Genomic DNA, 13,854 nt, shown 5'->3' with positions numbered 1-13,854 from the left:
GCACCTGACACCAAACAGATGTTACAGTATATACTGGTAGAAGCACTCCACTCTGGGACTTGTAGGAATGCAAAGATGGACTGGGGGGACATAAAGGGTGAATTCTCGCCTGCAAAGACGGCCACACTTCACGCGACTTCACCAGGCGCAAATTTCTATATAATTCACTAAAATGCAAAGTTGCATCTCAGCAGCAGAACACTGCCAAAGTTTCACTAACATTAATTCGTCAGCACGAGCATTCATAACGAACTTTCACTAATGTTCATTTCTACCTAATGAAACTTCATTAGTACTGTTACGCTTAGGTCAATTTCAATAGGGATGTTGGTGCAAATGCTTGAAGTGGCCACTTATTATTAAAAATGTTCAAGGAAGCAAAATAAATACAAAAAAGATCCTCTATTGTCGTAGACATGAGCCCACCCTAAAACAAATGTGGCATGCCCCTCAAATGGTTAAAAAAATGTATAAAAAATTTTGTAATAGATACAACTTTAAAGACTAAAATATGAAAAAATACCAGCATTTTTTAACATTTTAAAGGAGAAATAAAGCCAAACTAAAGAAGTAGGCTAGAAATGTTGTACATTATGTTTTGGGCTTCTGTACCAGATCAAGGCAACCACATGCCCTTGAGAAGGGAAGATCTGTGTCTCCAAAGATGCCCCAGTAGCTCCCCATCTTCTTTTCTCAACAGCTGCTTAGAGCCCACTGAGCATGTGAGTGTCACAGACACTTTCCAAGATGGTTACCCCCTTTGACAAGTTGGAAGTAGTGATGGGCGAATTTGCGCCGTTTCGCTTCGCCGAACAAATTGCGAATTTCGCGGGAAATTTGCGAAACGGCAAAAAATTTGCGAAACGGCGCCAGCGTCTCGTTTTCAACGCCGCGCCCGTTTTTCTCGACGCCGGCGCCCGTTTTTCTCGACGCCGGCGCCCGTTTTTGGCACCGGCGTCCGTTTTTGCCGCGAATTTTCGCGGGCATTTTGCCAATTTATTCGCTGGCGGTGAAACGCGCAAATTCGCAGCGAATTCGCGCCTGGCGAATAAATTCGCCCATCACTAGTTGGAAGTCCTGGATCATTGCAGTTACTGAAAAGCTGAAACTTTAGGCTGGTGCAATAAGTTCAGTTCATAAAATATGGCATTTTTAGACAGATTCATTTTTAGGGTTTAGTTCTTCTTTAATAATTGTTCAGCATATAGGATATTATAAAATTGAGGAGGATGTAGGTTCATTTTATCAGTTCACCCGGTCTAAGGTGGTGAAGGAATCTCTGGTGAAAGAGGTAAAATTCTGTAAAATCAAACAATGTAAATTTGCGGAATAACTGGCTATAGGGCGAGAAACTGCCTTACAGACGGTTTCTTTCATTTGCGAATTGTCCTCTACGTCTGTTAAATTGGCTATGTCCCTGCAGATGGGATTTCTTGTGAATTTTCTCTAGAAACAGCCACTTTGCCCTTTAGTAAATTTGTCCCATAGTGTGGCAGGCATACAGGCAGTGGAAAAGACATGAATAGTAGGAGCAGACAGACTGAAGACGGTAGTTTGTGTGTGAATGATCTGCTTACTCTTGCTTGCGCCCATGACTTTTATATGTTTGGCTGCCCCTAATCTTTGTGACGTCACACCAAAGTCATTTCCGTGTGTATCATACAAAGAGGAGACATTTAGAAACTACAGAGTGACCCAGGGCTAAGCCCCTAAAAGTAGGTGGGCCCTAGGCAAGTAATACGGCACTGCTACTATGTCATTTAGAACAGCATACACACAACACATTGAAGTGTCTCCTGAAATTCAAAGGTGGTATTCCTATTCCATGTGCCTTGCTCCTCAGGAGCAAGGCACATGTGTAATGCACATTTAACTTTATGTAAAATAGAAACAGAACAATAGCATCCTTTAAGGCCATATGTGTTAGCAGAGAGCTGATCTGAAATGAAAGTGCAGCTTCTCTATGAGGACAGACACACAAAATACTGTGTGAACAGTAACTTGGTTTCTTTATAGAACTCAGAATAAACACTTCAGTATAATATGTCTGCAACAGGAACTTTTCATAGAGAGTATACACAGGAAGAGGAAGAAGAAAATCACACAGGGTTACAGGTCAAACATGACATCACATTGCTAAGCAACAATAGACCCTCCCTGCATTAAGTAACATGCATTGGAACAATCTCTGTCTGTTGTTTTTCAACAATAAGTACCAAGCTTACTGTATATAGTTAGTTCTCTCATGTCATGGCAGCTGATGTTCATTCACTTTTTCTCACAACATAAACAAGAGTTTTTTCAGGCAGCAAAACCATTATCTGTAATTTATCTGAATAATTGATGACAAAAGCAGTCACGTGTATGGTTTATTGTCTCTGCCAAGAAGCTTTTATTCAGAGAAGTGTTCATATAAGAATATGACTGACTTTAAGGGCAATGGCAGACTGGGAGATTTGTCTCTCGAAATATGCCTCTCCATTGGAAACAATTGAAATTGCTGGTGGTATGACCAACATATTGTTAAATAGCCCGAAGTTTCCTACAGAGGCAACCTTGGTTGACTTAGAAATATGTTGGCCATACCGCCAACGATTTCAATTATTTCCATTGTAGAGGCATTTTCTGGAGATTTGTCACCCACAGTCGCTCAGAAATAAATGGCAGACGACAAGTCTCCCGTCGACCACTGCCCTAACAGTAAATGTTTACTGGTGCCAAGAACATTTGTTTTTGCACCTTCCTATGAATAATAGGTTCTAGTGTACAAGCTATTTGATATTGAATGAATACATTTAAAAAAAAAACTTCTTTTAAAGGGATACTGTCATGGGAAAAAATTTTTTTTTCAAAATGAATCAGTTAATAGTGCTGCTCCAGCAGAATTCTGCATTGAAATCCATTTCTCAAAAGAGCAAACAGATTTTTTTATATTCAATTTTGAAATCTGACATGGGGCTAGACATTTTGTCCATTTCCCAGCTGCCCCATGTCATGTGACTTGTGCCTGCACTTCAGGAGAGAAATGCTTTCTGGCAGGCTGCTGTTTTTCCTTCTCAATGTAACTGAATGTGTCCCAGTGGGACATGGGTTTTTACTATTGAGTGTTGTTCTTAGATCTACCAGGCAGCTGTTATCTTGTGTTAGGGAGCTGCTATCTGGTTACCTTCCCATTGTTCTTTTGTTTGGCTGCTGGGGGGGGGAAAGGGAGGGGGTGATATTACTCTAACTTGCAGTACAGCAGTAAAGAGTGATTGAAGTTTATCAGAGCACAAGTCACATGACATGGGGCAGCTGGGAAATTGACAAAATGTCTAGCCCCATGTCAGATTTCAAAATTGAATATAAAAAAATCTGTTTGCTCTTTTGAGAAATGGATTTCAGTGCAGAATTCTGCTGGAGCAGCACTATTAACTGATTCATTTTGGAAAAAATTTTTTTTCCCATGACAGTATCCCTTTAAGTTAGTCATGAGGCCCACACTTTTGTCTTATTCCAAGAAATTCTGTTTTCTGTTCATAGATCCCTATTGTCCCTACAATTCTGATGGTTGTCAGTGCTTCCATCAGCCTCTTTCTTAAATGATGATTATCTGTGTCCACTGGTGCTGGGGAACCCAGGAACAATTGCCACCAGTGGAGGTTTCCCACACCAGACTGTGTCAATTGGAGTTGCATGCTAGTAAATTGGATACAAAAACAAGTGCCACCACTTGCAAAATGCTAGACACAACCCTCACCCAATTTGCATCAACATGCAAGTTCAATTGTGTACGTTTTGTTACAATAACACAAGAATGTGGCTATGATAATTCTGAAATTATGGGGAAACCATTGCACATGGTTAAAAATCATGTTGATTTGCATCCAAAACTTGTGTTTGTACAGTTTCACCCGGAAATGCATGTTTTTGGCAGAGCAAAAAATTACATATTAGAATTTTGCCATGGGTTTGGAGGAAAAAACAGGGTTTTTGTTTTTGTGCTGGAAAAAAAATGCTGAAAAAATTATTTTCTAACAGGGAAGGGCAATGTAGAAAGTACAACTTAACTGCATTAAAATTTTGCCTTCCATTGACTCCAATGCATTTGTGACGAGGGGTAAGTATAAAGAATGGGGCATTTCCCTGGGGGGGCAGTTAGCCTGGGGGAAGGAGGGAGGGGTTTCTATGTGGGGTGGGGGTACGGGTTTGTTTTCTACAGGGTTTGGTTCTTGTTTAAAGGAGAACCAAACCATTTATTCATAAAACCTCCTACCCCCAAGTCTTTACATACTTCTCTTTGTAGATTCAAAGCAGCGGAGCTCACGGGCCCCATCTTCCTGCACTTCGGTAATCGGTAGGGGTTTTTATGAATAAGGGGTTTGGTTCTCCTTTAAAGGAGAACTAAAACTTAAATAAGTATAGTAGGAATGCTGCACATAATATTTTGGGGCTTTGTTTCAATCCAAATCAAAAATATCCCTATCCCCATATCTCTATCACAGGAAAGACCTGTGCATCATAATATACTATGTTCTCTGCTGATTCACAGCATATGCTCTGTGCTGTTGTCACTTACCTGATTTTAGGGACTGATAATAAATATTATATAATATACTGTATATATAGAATAAATATGTCACTAATAATGATTAGTAATTCATTTAGATTCTCATTACACAGAGATTTTTGGGAATCTAATCAGCCCTGTAGCATCAACTTATAAGATGCTACATATGATATTGATGATTTGTGACAACCCTTAAACTTAACTTCTCAACAACTATCCAGAGCACATTGAGAATGTGCAGTGCTACTGACAATTCTAAAAAATCCAGCACAGTGAGCACCTGTGACTATTTGAAGACCTGTATCATTGCTTTTACATACTTTAGGGAGTAAGTTAAGTATATAAAATAAGTCATTACAAACTATATTGATTTTTAAGGTTAGTTCACCTCTGGGTGTTTATCTGTGTATATTTGACAAGTAGTTTACACACCAAACCTAGAGAACATCCTGAAACAATTTGTTGAAAGAAATTATTTACCATATATAAAAATACTGAATTACAGCAAACATTTCTTGAAAGCATGAATTGTTCCTTGATGCAATGAAAAGAACACAAACAAACAACTGAATAGTTAGTATATAGAGTGATGCAATTTTACATGGTTTTGCTTCCCACATTTTCTTATTGTTCAAAACAAAATACCTTCAGTCAGCATGAGTTTTTGGTGCAGAAAACAGTATAGTTCCTAGATGTATTTGTAATTAAACACTTACAGGGTATTGCCATATCCTGTAAGTGGTTATGTTTCCTTTCTCAGCTTTGCAGTTCTTAACAGCATGAAACTGCAGCAGTTAGCTTCAGCTAGAATGCCCTAGCATGAATAGGAGCATCTACTTTAATTTTGTTTGGAAATCTGATTTCATAACCAACTGCAATAACAGCATTTTGTTTTATCTGTTACAGTTACAAAACTACTCTGATAAACGAATGGAACAGAAATGACCTATACATTAAGGCCAGAATCATCCCGTATGTAACTGTTAAATGACAAGAGAGATCGTCATTAGACTTCTGCAATAGGGGCAGGATTATTTCCAGTACTCCCGTTGTGCTGTGCGATTCAGGACTCAGGACTCAGGATATTGCAATGCACATCTGCTGATTGGATGAAATCTTCTGTTCCCAGACAATGACACGTTAAGAGAATTAGCTCCAGCCTAACTCAAACGTTGATGAGAGCTGTATAACCGTGAATTAGCACATTCACCAAAGCCGTGCTTCTGGACCACAGCAGAGAGGAGGAAGATGGCTATTAATTATAATCTAAGCCTCCTGAAGGAACTGGAAAGAGAAAAGGTGTTGGAGGTCCTATACCGTGACCAGTCACTTCAGAAAGCCGAGGAGGAAAGAATAAGGTACTTTCATTCTCATTTCTGCACAATTTTTATTGTGTTCTTTAACCTTCTGTTTTAAGCATTTTACACAATATATTTTGATTTTCATTCACTTTTTTATCATAATTTCTGGGTATCTTAAAAAGGTAAAAACTAAATGAATTCTGAAGAAAACTGTTCTTTATTGTGTGTTATTGCATATTATAGTATTTATATACTGTAGATTTTTTGCTCATGTTCCAACAGTTACATATGGTATATAGTGCACATCTTGGCCTTGTTTAATAAACAGAAAATTGCAAACAAACCCTTCACAATCGTACTCGTACTACTAGCAGGAAACCCAGTTCTGTATAGTTTAAAAAGCATGAAATATTTTAAGCTATAATGGCAAATGACAATACCGAATTCGCGGTGAATATGCGAATTCGCGGTGAATGTGCGTCAAAATTATTTTTTTTTGAAAAAACGGACGCCAGCGCCGTTTCGAGAATTATACGCCGTTATATTATCTCGCGCGAAATTCACGAATTTTTCAGCGAAACTGCGCAAATTCGCCCATCACTACATACAACTCCTAAGGCATTTTTTTTAAAACAATTATTTTGAGCATAGAATGAATTACAGTTACTATTATAAACAACATTTAGCTAGGCATTAGGTGTGGCAAATCTCTTTTGTTTACTCTATATTTAGTGGGTTATTTGTCAAAATCCGAATTTTTGTCATGTCATTTTTGTCATACAAAAAAGACTGACCAAACTAGAATCCATGATTTACCCTTATTTATCATTAAACAACCGTAAAAAAATCGGATCAGTTTAAAGCGTGACTTTTTCAGATTGTTGAATAAAAACAAATATGAATTTTTCAGATTTGATGCCCGAAAAATCGGAATTTTTTATGAAATCGGCAGAAAAGCCCTAAATGTTTGGAATATCGTACAAAACCAGCACAGACCATAATACTTTTGCCATTGACTTTGCTACAGGTTGAAGATTGAGTATTTTCGGATTCGGACTTTCTACATCCTTGAGTTTAAAAATGTTGAGATTTTTGAATTTCGCACAGAACTGAACATGGCAGCCAGGTCCTGTGGGTATTCCCGCACATCAAGCAGTGGGCATCCCTGCAGCCTCCCCACCAAACTGCCAGGGATTGCTATACCACCAGTTACCTTTACATTGCCCACAAGTAATGGGTTAATTTGTTCCATTATGCTTCATTGAAAAATTAGAGAATTTCCTGCGAAATGGTGAAAAGCGCGTCAATTTTGAAACCTGCATCAATTCTGACGCTCATGTCAATTTTGACGCCGGCATTAAAGATGATGGCAGTCCAAATAATGTTGGCGCACAATGGTTTTGACGCAAGTGACTTTTCCGACACGTTTCCAAAATTTTTGACCCCAGTGAATTTTTGCTGCAGTTTCGCGGATCTATACAACAGCGGCAAAACGTGGAAATTCGATGTGAGATCACGCCTGCCGAATTTATTCGCCCATCACTATTACCCACCCCTCTACATAATCAGTATTCATATCTTTTGTAAAATGCCAATCCATTGAACAAATATTGCAGTTTGTTCCTGCTAATAAAAGTCCTTTCATGTGGATTGTATAACAGCTCAGTCCATATCTAGTTAATTATATAGTGAATAAAGTACCCCCTCTTGTAAAATATAAGGATATTATTAGTACCGAGGAGTTTCATGACCATATAAAAACACGAGGCCGAAGGCCGAGTGTTTTTATACAGGTCATGGAACTCCGAGGTAACTTCTAATATCCTCATATTTTACAACTGGGGGTACTTTATTTATTATAATACACAAATTTTAGTGAGTCATGTGACAGAAATGACATCACTACTCACCGTTTATAACTGATGACATCACTACTCACCGTTTATAAGGATATAATTTACAGGATATTCATGGCTTTTGTGTATTATATATAAAAATGATGTCTAAATTGTTTATCGACGTAAAATATATATATATATGTATATTTTTTTTTATTAACAGAAAACTGAAAACACATTTGCAGCAGCTTCGATGGAAAGGTGCAAAGAGTGTTAGTAGAGAATACCAGGAGAGATCTTGTGCTCGCTGCCAGAAAGCTCTAGGCCGTCTGGTAAACAGAGGTTCTGTGTGCAATGGCTGCAGTCACCGGGTGTGCCATGAGTGCCAGGTTTTCCTCTGCAATCTCATCTGGAAGTGCACAGTCTGTTACGCCCATGGGTAAAAGTAACCTTATTTATTTTATTATGACATTGGATAGATTATGCTATAGTAATTAAAGTAACTGTTAATGAAACAGTAAAAACAAAAACTAAAATTATTTAAGTAAAAATATAATTTACTGTTGTCCTGCACTGATAAAAGGAGATTTTGTGTACTCACCGTTAAATCTTTTTCTCTTGGTCACTTGGGGGACACAGGGACAGTGGGGTATAGCTGGTACCTCCAGGAGGGCAGGACACAACAATAGGAAAAACTTAGCCCCTCCTCTACTGGCTATACCCCCAGCAGGCGGAGCTTAGATCAGTTTGTTCCAAAGTCAACAGGAAAAATTTTTATTAACCGTACAACTTAGAATTAACATAACATGTCTGACGGAAAAAATGAGGGCCTCAGTCTAGGGAGGGAAGCCCTGTGTCCCCCAAGTGACCAAGAGAAAAAGATTTAACGGTGAGTACACAAAATCTCCTTTTCTCTAAGTCATCATGGGGGACACAGGGACAGTGGGGACGTACCAAAGCTGTCCCCTTAAAAAATTCTCCGGGAGGGAGAGTGAGGCCTAGGTGGAAGTAACCACAGCGGCTTGAAGTACTCTTTTGCCAAAACGAGTGTCAGAAGCCGCAAAGGTATTGAAATGGTAAAACCTTGAAAAAGAGTGGACAGATAGCTGCCTTGCACAGCTGCTCTGCTGATGCTTGGTTCCTGAATGCCCAGGACGTACTCATTCCCCTAGTAGAATGGGCTGTGAGTCGGGGCGGTGGCGTTCTTCCACGTGCCACGTAGGCTCGATGAATCGTCTGCTTGATCCAGCGTGAAATGGATGATTTTGTGGCCGCACCTCCTTGGTGGGGGCCTGAAGGAATGACCAGTAAGGAATCCACTTTGCGAAAGTCTCGGACTCTGTGTAGGTAAAACTTTAAAGCTCTAACAGGATCTAGTGTATGTAGAGCCTTCTCTTTAGGATTAGAAGGTGAAGGGCAGAAGGTTGGAATTGTAATCTCCTGGTTTAGGTGAAAATCAGATACCACCTTAGGCAAAAAGGATGGAATGGTGCGTAGGACTGCTCTATCGTGGTGAAAAACAAGGAAGGGTGGTTTGCATGACAGTGCACTGAGCTCTGAAACACGTCTCGCAGAGGCAATGGCAAGGAGGAAGACAGTTTTCCAGGTAAGCCAGAGAAGCGGTACAGATCCTAATGGCTCGAAGGGAGGGTCTTGGAGGGCTCGTAGGACCAGGGTGAGATCCCATAGAGGAGCTGGTGGACGAACTGGAGGAGCCAAATGTGCTACTCCCTGCATAAAAGTCTTGACGTCCGGCAAAAGAGCAATCCGTTCTTGAAAAAGGACAGATAAGGCGGAGACTTGTGACTTAAGCGAGCCAAGGGAAAGACCCATTGAGAGACCCTCTTGCAGGAACTCTAGTATGTTTGGGATAGAGAACCGTTTGAATTGCAACTTTTGGCGTACACACCATTGGTGATAGGTAGACCAGACTCTATGATAAGTCCTTGCCGATACAGGCTTTCTGGCTGCGCACATGGTGTTAGCTACTGCCTTGGAAAAACCCTTCTGGGTTAGAATCTTGGTTTCAAGAGCCACGCCGTCAAATTTAGATTTGTTGGGTTTGGGTGGTGGATCGGACCTTGCATTAGAAGATCTGGGACTTGAGGTAAGGTCCAAGGCTCTGCCACGGACATGTTGAGAAGGTCTGTGTACCAGGAGCGTCTCGGCCACCTTGGTGCTATGAGGATAAGAGTGGTCTGCTCTCGCTGAAGTTTCCTGAGAGTCCTGGGTACGAGAGGTAGGGGAGGAAATGCATAGGCTAGGTGGAACTGCCACTTTGCGGTCAGAGCGTCTGCTGTTATGGCTAGTGGATCTCTGTATCGAGCTATGAACGCTGGGACCTTTCGGTTGTGCCTGGTCGCCATTAGGTCCACCTCTGGGATGCCCCACCTCTGTATTATCTCTTGGAAGATCTCCTCCTTCAATGACCACTCCCCTGGGTCTAGGGATTGTCTGCTTAGATAATCTGCTTCCCAGTTTAGCAGTCCTGGGATGTAAATGGCTGACAGATGGGTTTGATGAGACTCGGCCCACTTGAAGATGAGATTGACTTCGTCTAGAGCTCCTCTGCTTCTTGTGCCCCCCTGGTGGTTGATATAGGCCACCGCTGTGGCGTTGTCCGACTGTATCTTTACGGCCTGACCTTGTAGAAACTGTTGCCAATGGACTAGGGCAAGGCGGATTGCACGAATCTCGAGCAGGTTGATTTGTAATCTCGCTTCCCGAGAGTTCCACTGACCCTGAGCAGAGTGGCCCTCGAAAACTGCTCCCCAACCGAAAAGACTCGCGTCCGTCGTGAGTATGCGCCATGTCGGATCTCCCATGGGTCTGCCCCGGGACAGATGGGTGTGATCCAACCACCAGAGGAGAGACGCCCTCGTCTTGCTGGAAAGTCGAATCTCTTGAAAAAGGGATTTCCTCTTCCAAAACCTCAGAATATTCCACTGGAGCTCCCGTAGATGGAATTGGGCGAAAGGTACTGCTTCTATGGTGGATACCATGACCCCTAACACCCTCATACAGAGTTTGACTGAGTGCTGAGGCTTCTGGAGGAGCGACTTTACTAAGGCTTGGAGATGACAGATCTTTTCTTGAGGTAGATAAATTCTCTGTGTTTGTGTATTGAATTGCATGCCGAGGAAGACCATGGATTGGCTGGGCATAAGAGAAGATTTTTCCAGATTTAAGACCCAGCCTAGTTCCTGGAGCTTGTCCATGGATATTTGGAGAGATCTCTGAGCTTCCTTGGAGGAGGGTGCCTTGATCAGCAGGTCGTCCAGGTAAGGTGTGATGGAAACTCCTGCATTGCGAATCACTGCAGTTGCTGCTGCCATGATCTTTGTGAAGACCCTCGGAGCGGACATTAGCCCGAAGGGGAGGCTTGTGAACTGATAGTGGCAATTTTGGAATGCAAATCTCAAATATTTCTGATGCGGTGGGAAAATGGGAACATGAAGGTAGGCATCCTTTATGTCTAGAGAAATCAGGAATTCCCCCGGGGACATCGCAGCAATGACAGATCTGAGAGACTCCATCTTGAATCTTCGATGACGAAGAAATTTGTTTAATTCTTTGAGGTCCAAAATGGGTCTTACCGATCCGTCCCTCTTGGGCACTACAAAGAGGTTCGAATAGTAGCCCTTGAAAAGTTCTGTGACCGGTACGGGAATGATTACCTGCTCCCTTGCAAGAGACGAGATTGCGCCCAGGAAGGCTGTCTTCTTGTCTGAGTTCTGTGGCAGTCTGGACATGAAGAAACGATGGGGGGGGCTTGAGGCAAATTCTAGATGGTAGCCCTGGGTTACTACCTCGTGGATCCATGAGTCTTGAATGATTGTGGTCCATACTCTGGAAAAATTTACGAGCCTGCCCCCTATCGGCCCTGTGACTGCCGAAGCGCAGATGCAGTCATGCTGAGGCGGTCTTGTCTCCTGTCTTAATGATGTGTTTTTTGTTTTGCCATGAAGATCTCTGCTTACCGCTAAAACGTCCCCGGTTTGCAAAGGATTGCCGAGGAGGAGAAGATCTCGAGTGCTTGGTCTGGGAGCCACGAAAATTCCTCCCTCTGCGGAAGGAGGGCCGAGCTTTAGGTTGAGGTAGTAGGGTGCTCTTGCCCCCCGTTGCTTGACTGATAATCTTGTCCAAGTCAGGACCGAACAGAAGTTTGCCCTTAAAGGGAATGGAGGTTAGAGACTTTTTAGAGGAAAGGTCTGCTGACCAGAGTTTCATCCAAAGTGATCTGCGGGCTGCCACAGAAAGTGCAGATGATCTGCTGATGACCTGCAGTGCGTCTAGTGAAGCCTCACAAATGTAGTCATTCGCTTCCTTAATCTGGGAAGCATATTGAGAAAGCTCATGGCGGGGTGTCCCAGAATCAATGGCATTAAGTAGGGAGTCTGACCAAGACTGGACTGCTCTGCTGACCCATGCCATAGCTAAGACAGGTCGTAGCGAGGTGCCTGAAGCTGAGAACACGGAACGTAGAAGACTCTCTAGCTTCTTATCCATCGAATCCCTGAAAGACAAGGCATCTGGAACAGGAAGAGCGGTGTTCTTAGAAAGCCGGGATACTGGCGGATCCACTGAAGGTGGCATTGACCACTTTTCTGTAAGCTCCTTAGGAAATGGATAGAGTCTTTGAAATTTTCTATTTGTTTGAAAACGTCTCTCTGGAGTATCCCATTCCTGCTGAATGATCTGATCAAGTTGAGCATGAGCAGGAAAAACAGGTGAAGTCTTACTATGACGCTTAAACAGGCTCTTTTTCGTGTCAGAGGATGCCCCTGGGTCCTGAAAATGAAGAGTTTCAAGTACAGAGGTAATAAGTGCATCCACAGATTCTGAGGAATTTTTATGTGAATCCTCATCCTCCCTTTCTGAGTCTGATAGGAGCTCGCCATCTGAATGCCCAAATTCATCCCCAGAATCTGGTAGGAATGGTGAAAAACCTCCGTGGGGAGAATCGCTTTCTTCCTCGGATGGAGAGGGGGCTCTACGTTTTGAAAGTCTCCCCTTGGGCTTGTCAAGACGGGAAAGCAGTTTGTCTAGTGACTGTGCTAACATAGGTATCCCAGAAGCTAGTTGAGATGCCCACTCTGGAGTGGAAGGTTGTTTATGTGAAGGCCCTGGAGGTGGAGAGCTTCTAGGTGGAGATGCTTGTACCCCTCGGCCGCCCTGTTCTGCTTGGGGAGTAGCAGGTTCTGGAGATTCAGGACCAACCACCGGCTTGCACTTAGTACATAAAGGTTCTTTGTGCCCAGAGGGCAAACGTTTGCGGCAAGTGGCACAGGCTAAATATCTAACTTGGGCAGGAGGTGCCCCCCTAGAAGAAGGCCTGTCACCAGTTCCCTCAGACATGGTAATAGTAGTAACTTTAGACACTACAGTATATATGCAATAGATATATATATATATATAATATCTTAGCTCAGGCGTGCTAGGTAAAGACCAGCAGAGGATGCTCTCCCTGGGAAACCTGCAGAGAATTCAGGCTGCTACTGCGTGTCCCGCTGAGGATATGAGGCTCTGGAGAGCTAGAGAGCTGTAACGGCTGCCTCTCCTGCTGTTGCGCTATGATGTGCGCCTATTGAAGCTCCGGTGCGGCAAAACAAAATGGCGGCCGCAAGTGAAGTAGCGCTGAGATCGCGCGAGACTATGGACGAAAGGCGCCAGGATATATGCGCTCGTCCTCCCTCAGTGCTGCGCACTCTGTAATCTGCTTCCCAGAGGAAGCGTCTTCAATGCCCAATACAGAATAGTAACTGCCACTCCTCCTCGCAAGTTTAAGCAACAGTGCGGCGCTATTCAGCCAACCCACTGTTAAAAGTCACAGGGGAGCCGGTATTTCTAATGGATTGCGCACATTGTAGGAGGAGGGAGGGAAAGGAGGAGTTAACAGTCCAGTTAACCCGGTCAGTTCTGCAGGCAGCCCTTATCAGACCTCTTTTCTAATACATAGAGAGAGGGAATATAGAGGAGAAAAGGACAGCTATACTCACAGAGTCCTGCGTTTTCTCCTCTGTTCTCCGGCCAGTCAGTTTCCACCTATAAGAGGGGAAACTATATGAGACTGGATGGTCTTACACATAAGAACTTTCGGAGAACAGGTCCCACGTTGGGGAATGCCTATTGGTAACCTCTGCTCAGTGTAGAGGGCCTGGGCATT

General features: G+C 42.7%; 1 protein-coding gene across 2 annotated transcripts in view; it reads left to right on the top strand.

Moving 5' to 3' along the window:
• sytl3.L (synaptotagmin like 3 L homeolog) overlaps positions 1-13,854 on the top strand; it is a 75,715-nt gene that overhangs the window by 17,834 nt on the left and 44,027 nt on the right. For both annotated transcript variants that reach the window (XM_041562842.1, XM_018263234.2), the window contains exons 2-3: positions 5,456-5,907; positions 7,912-8,127. In XM_041562842.1, coding sequence (XP_041418776.1) covers positions 5,798-5,907; positions 7,912-8,127 — 326 coding nt within the window. In that variant the 5' untranslated portion in view covers positions 5,456-5,797. The remainder of the gene's footprint in view (positions 1-5,455; positions 5,908-7,911; positions 8,128-13,854) is intronic.

The sequence above is a fragment of the Xenopus laevis genome, chromosome 5L, assembly GCF_017654675.1.
Source record: "Xenopus laevis strain J_2021 chromosome 5L, Xenopus_laevis_v10.1, whole genome shotgun sequence".
Taxonomy (NCBI): Eukaryota; Metazoa; Chordata; class Amphibia; order Anura; family Pipidae; genus Xenopus; species Xenopus laevis.
The sequence above is the reverse complement of the archived record's forward strand: the minus strand, read 5'-3'. Positions and strand labels throughout refer to the sequence as shown.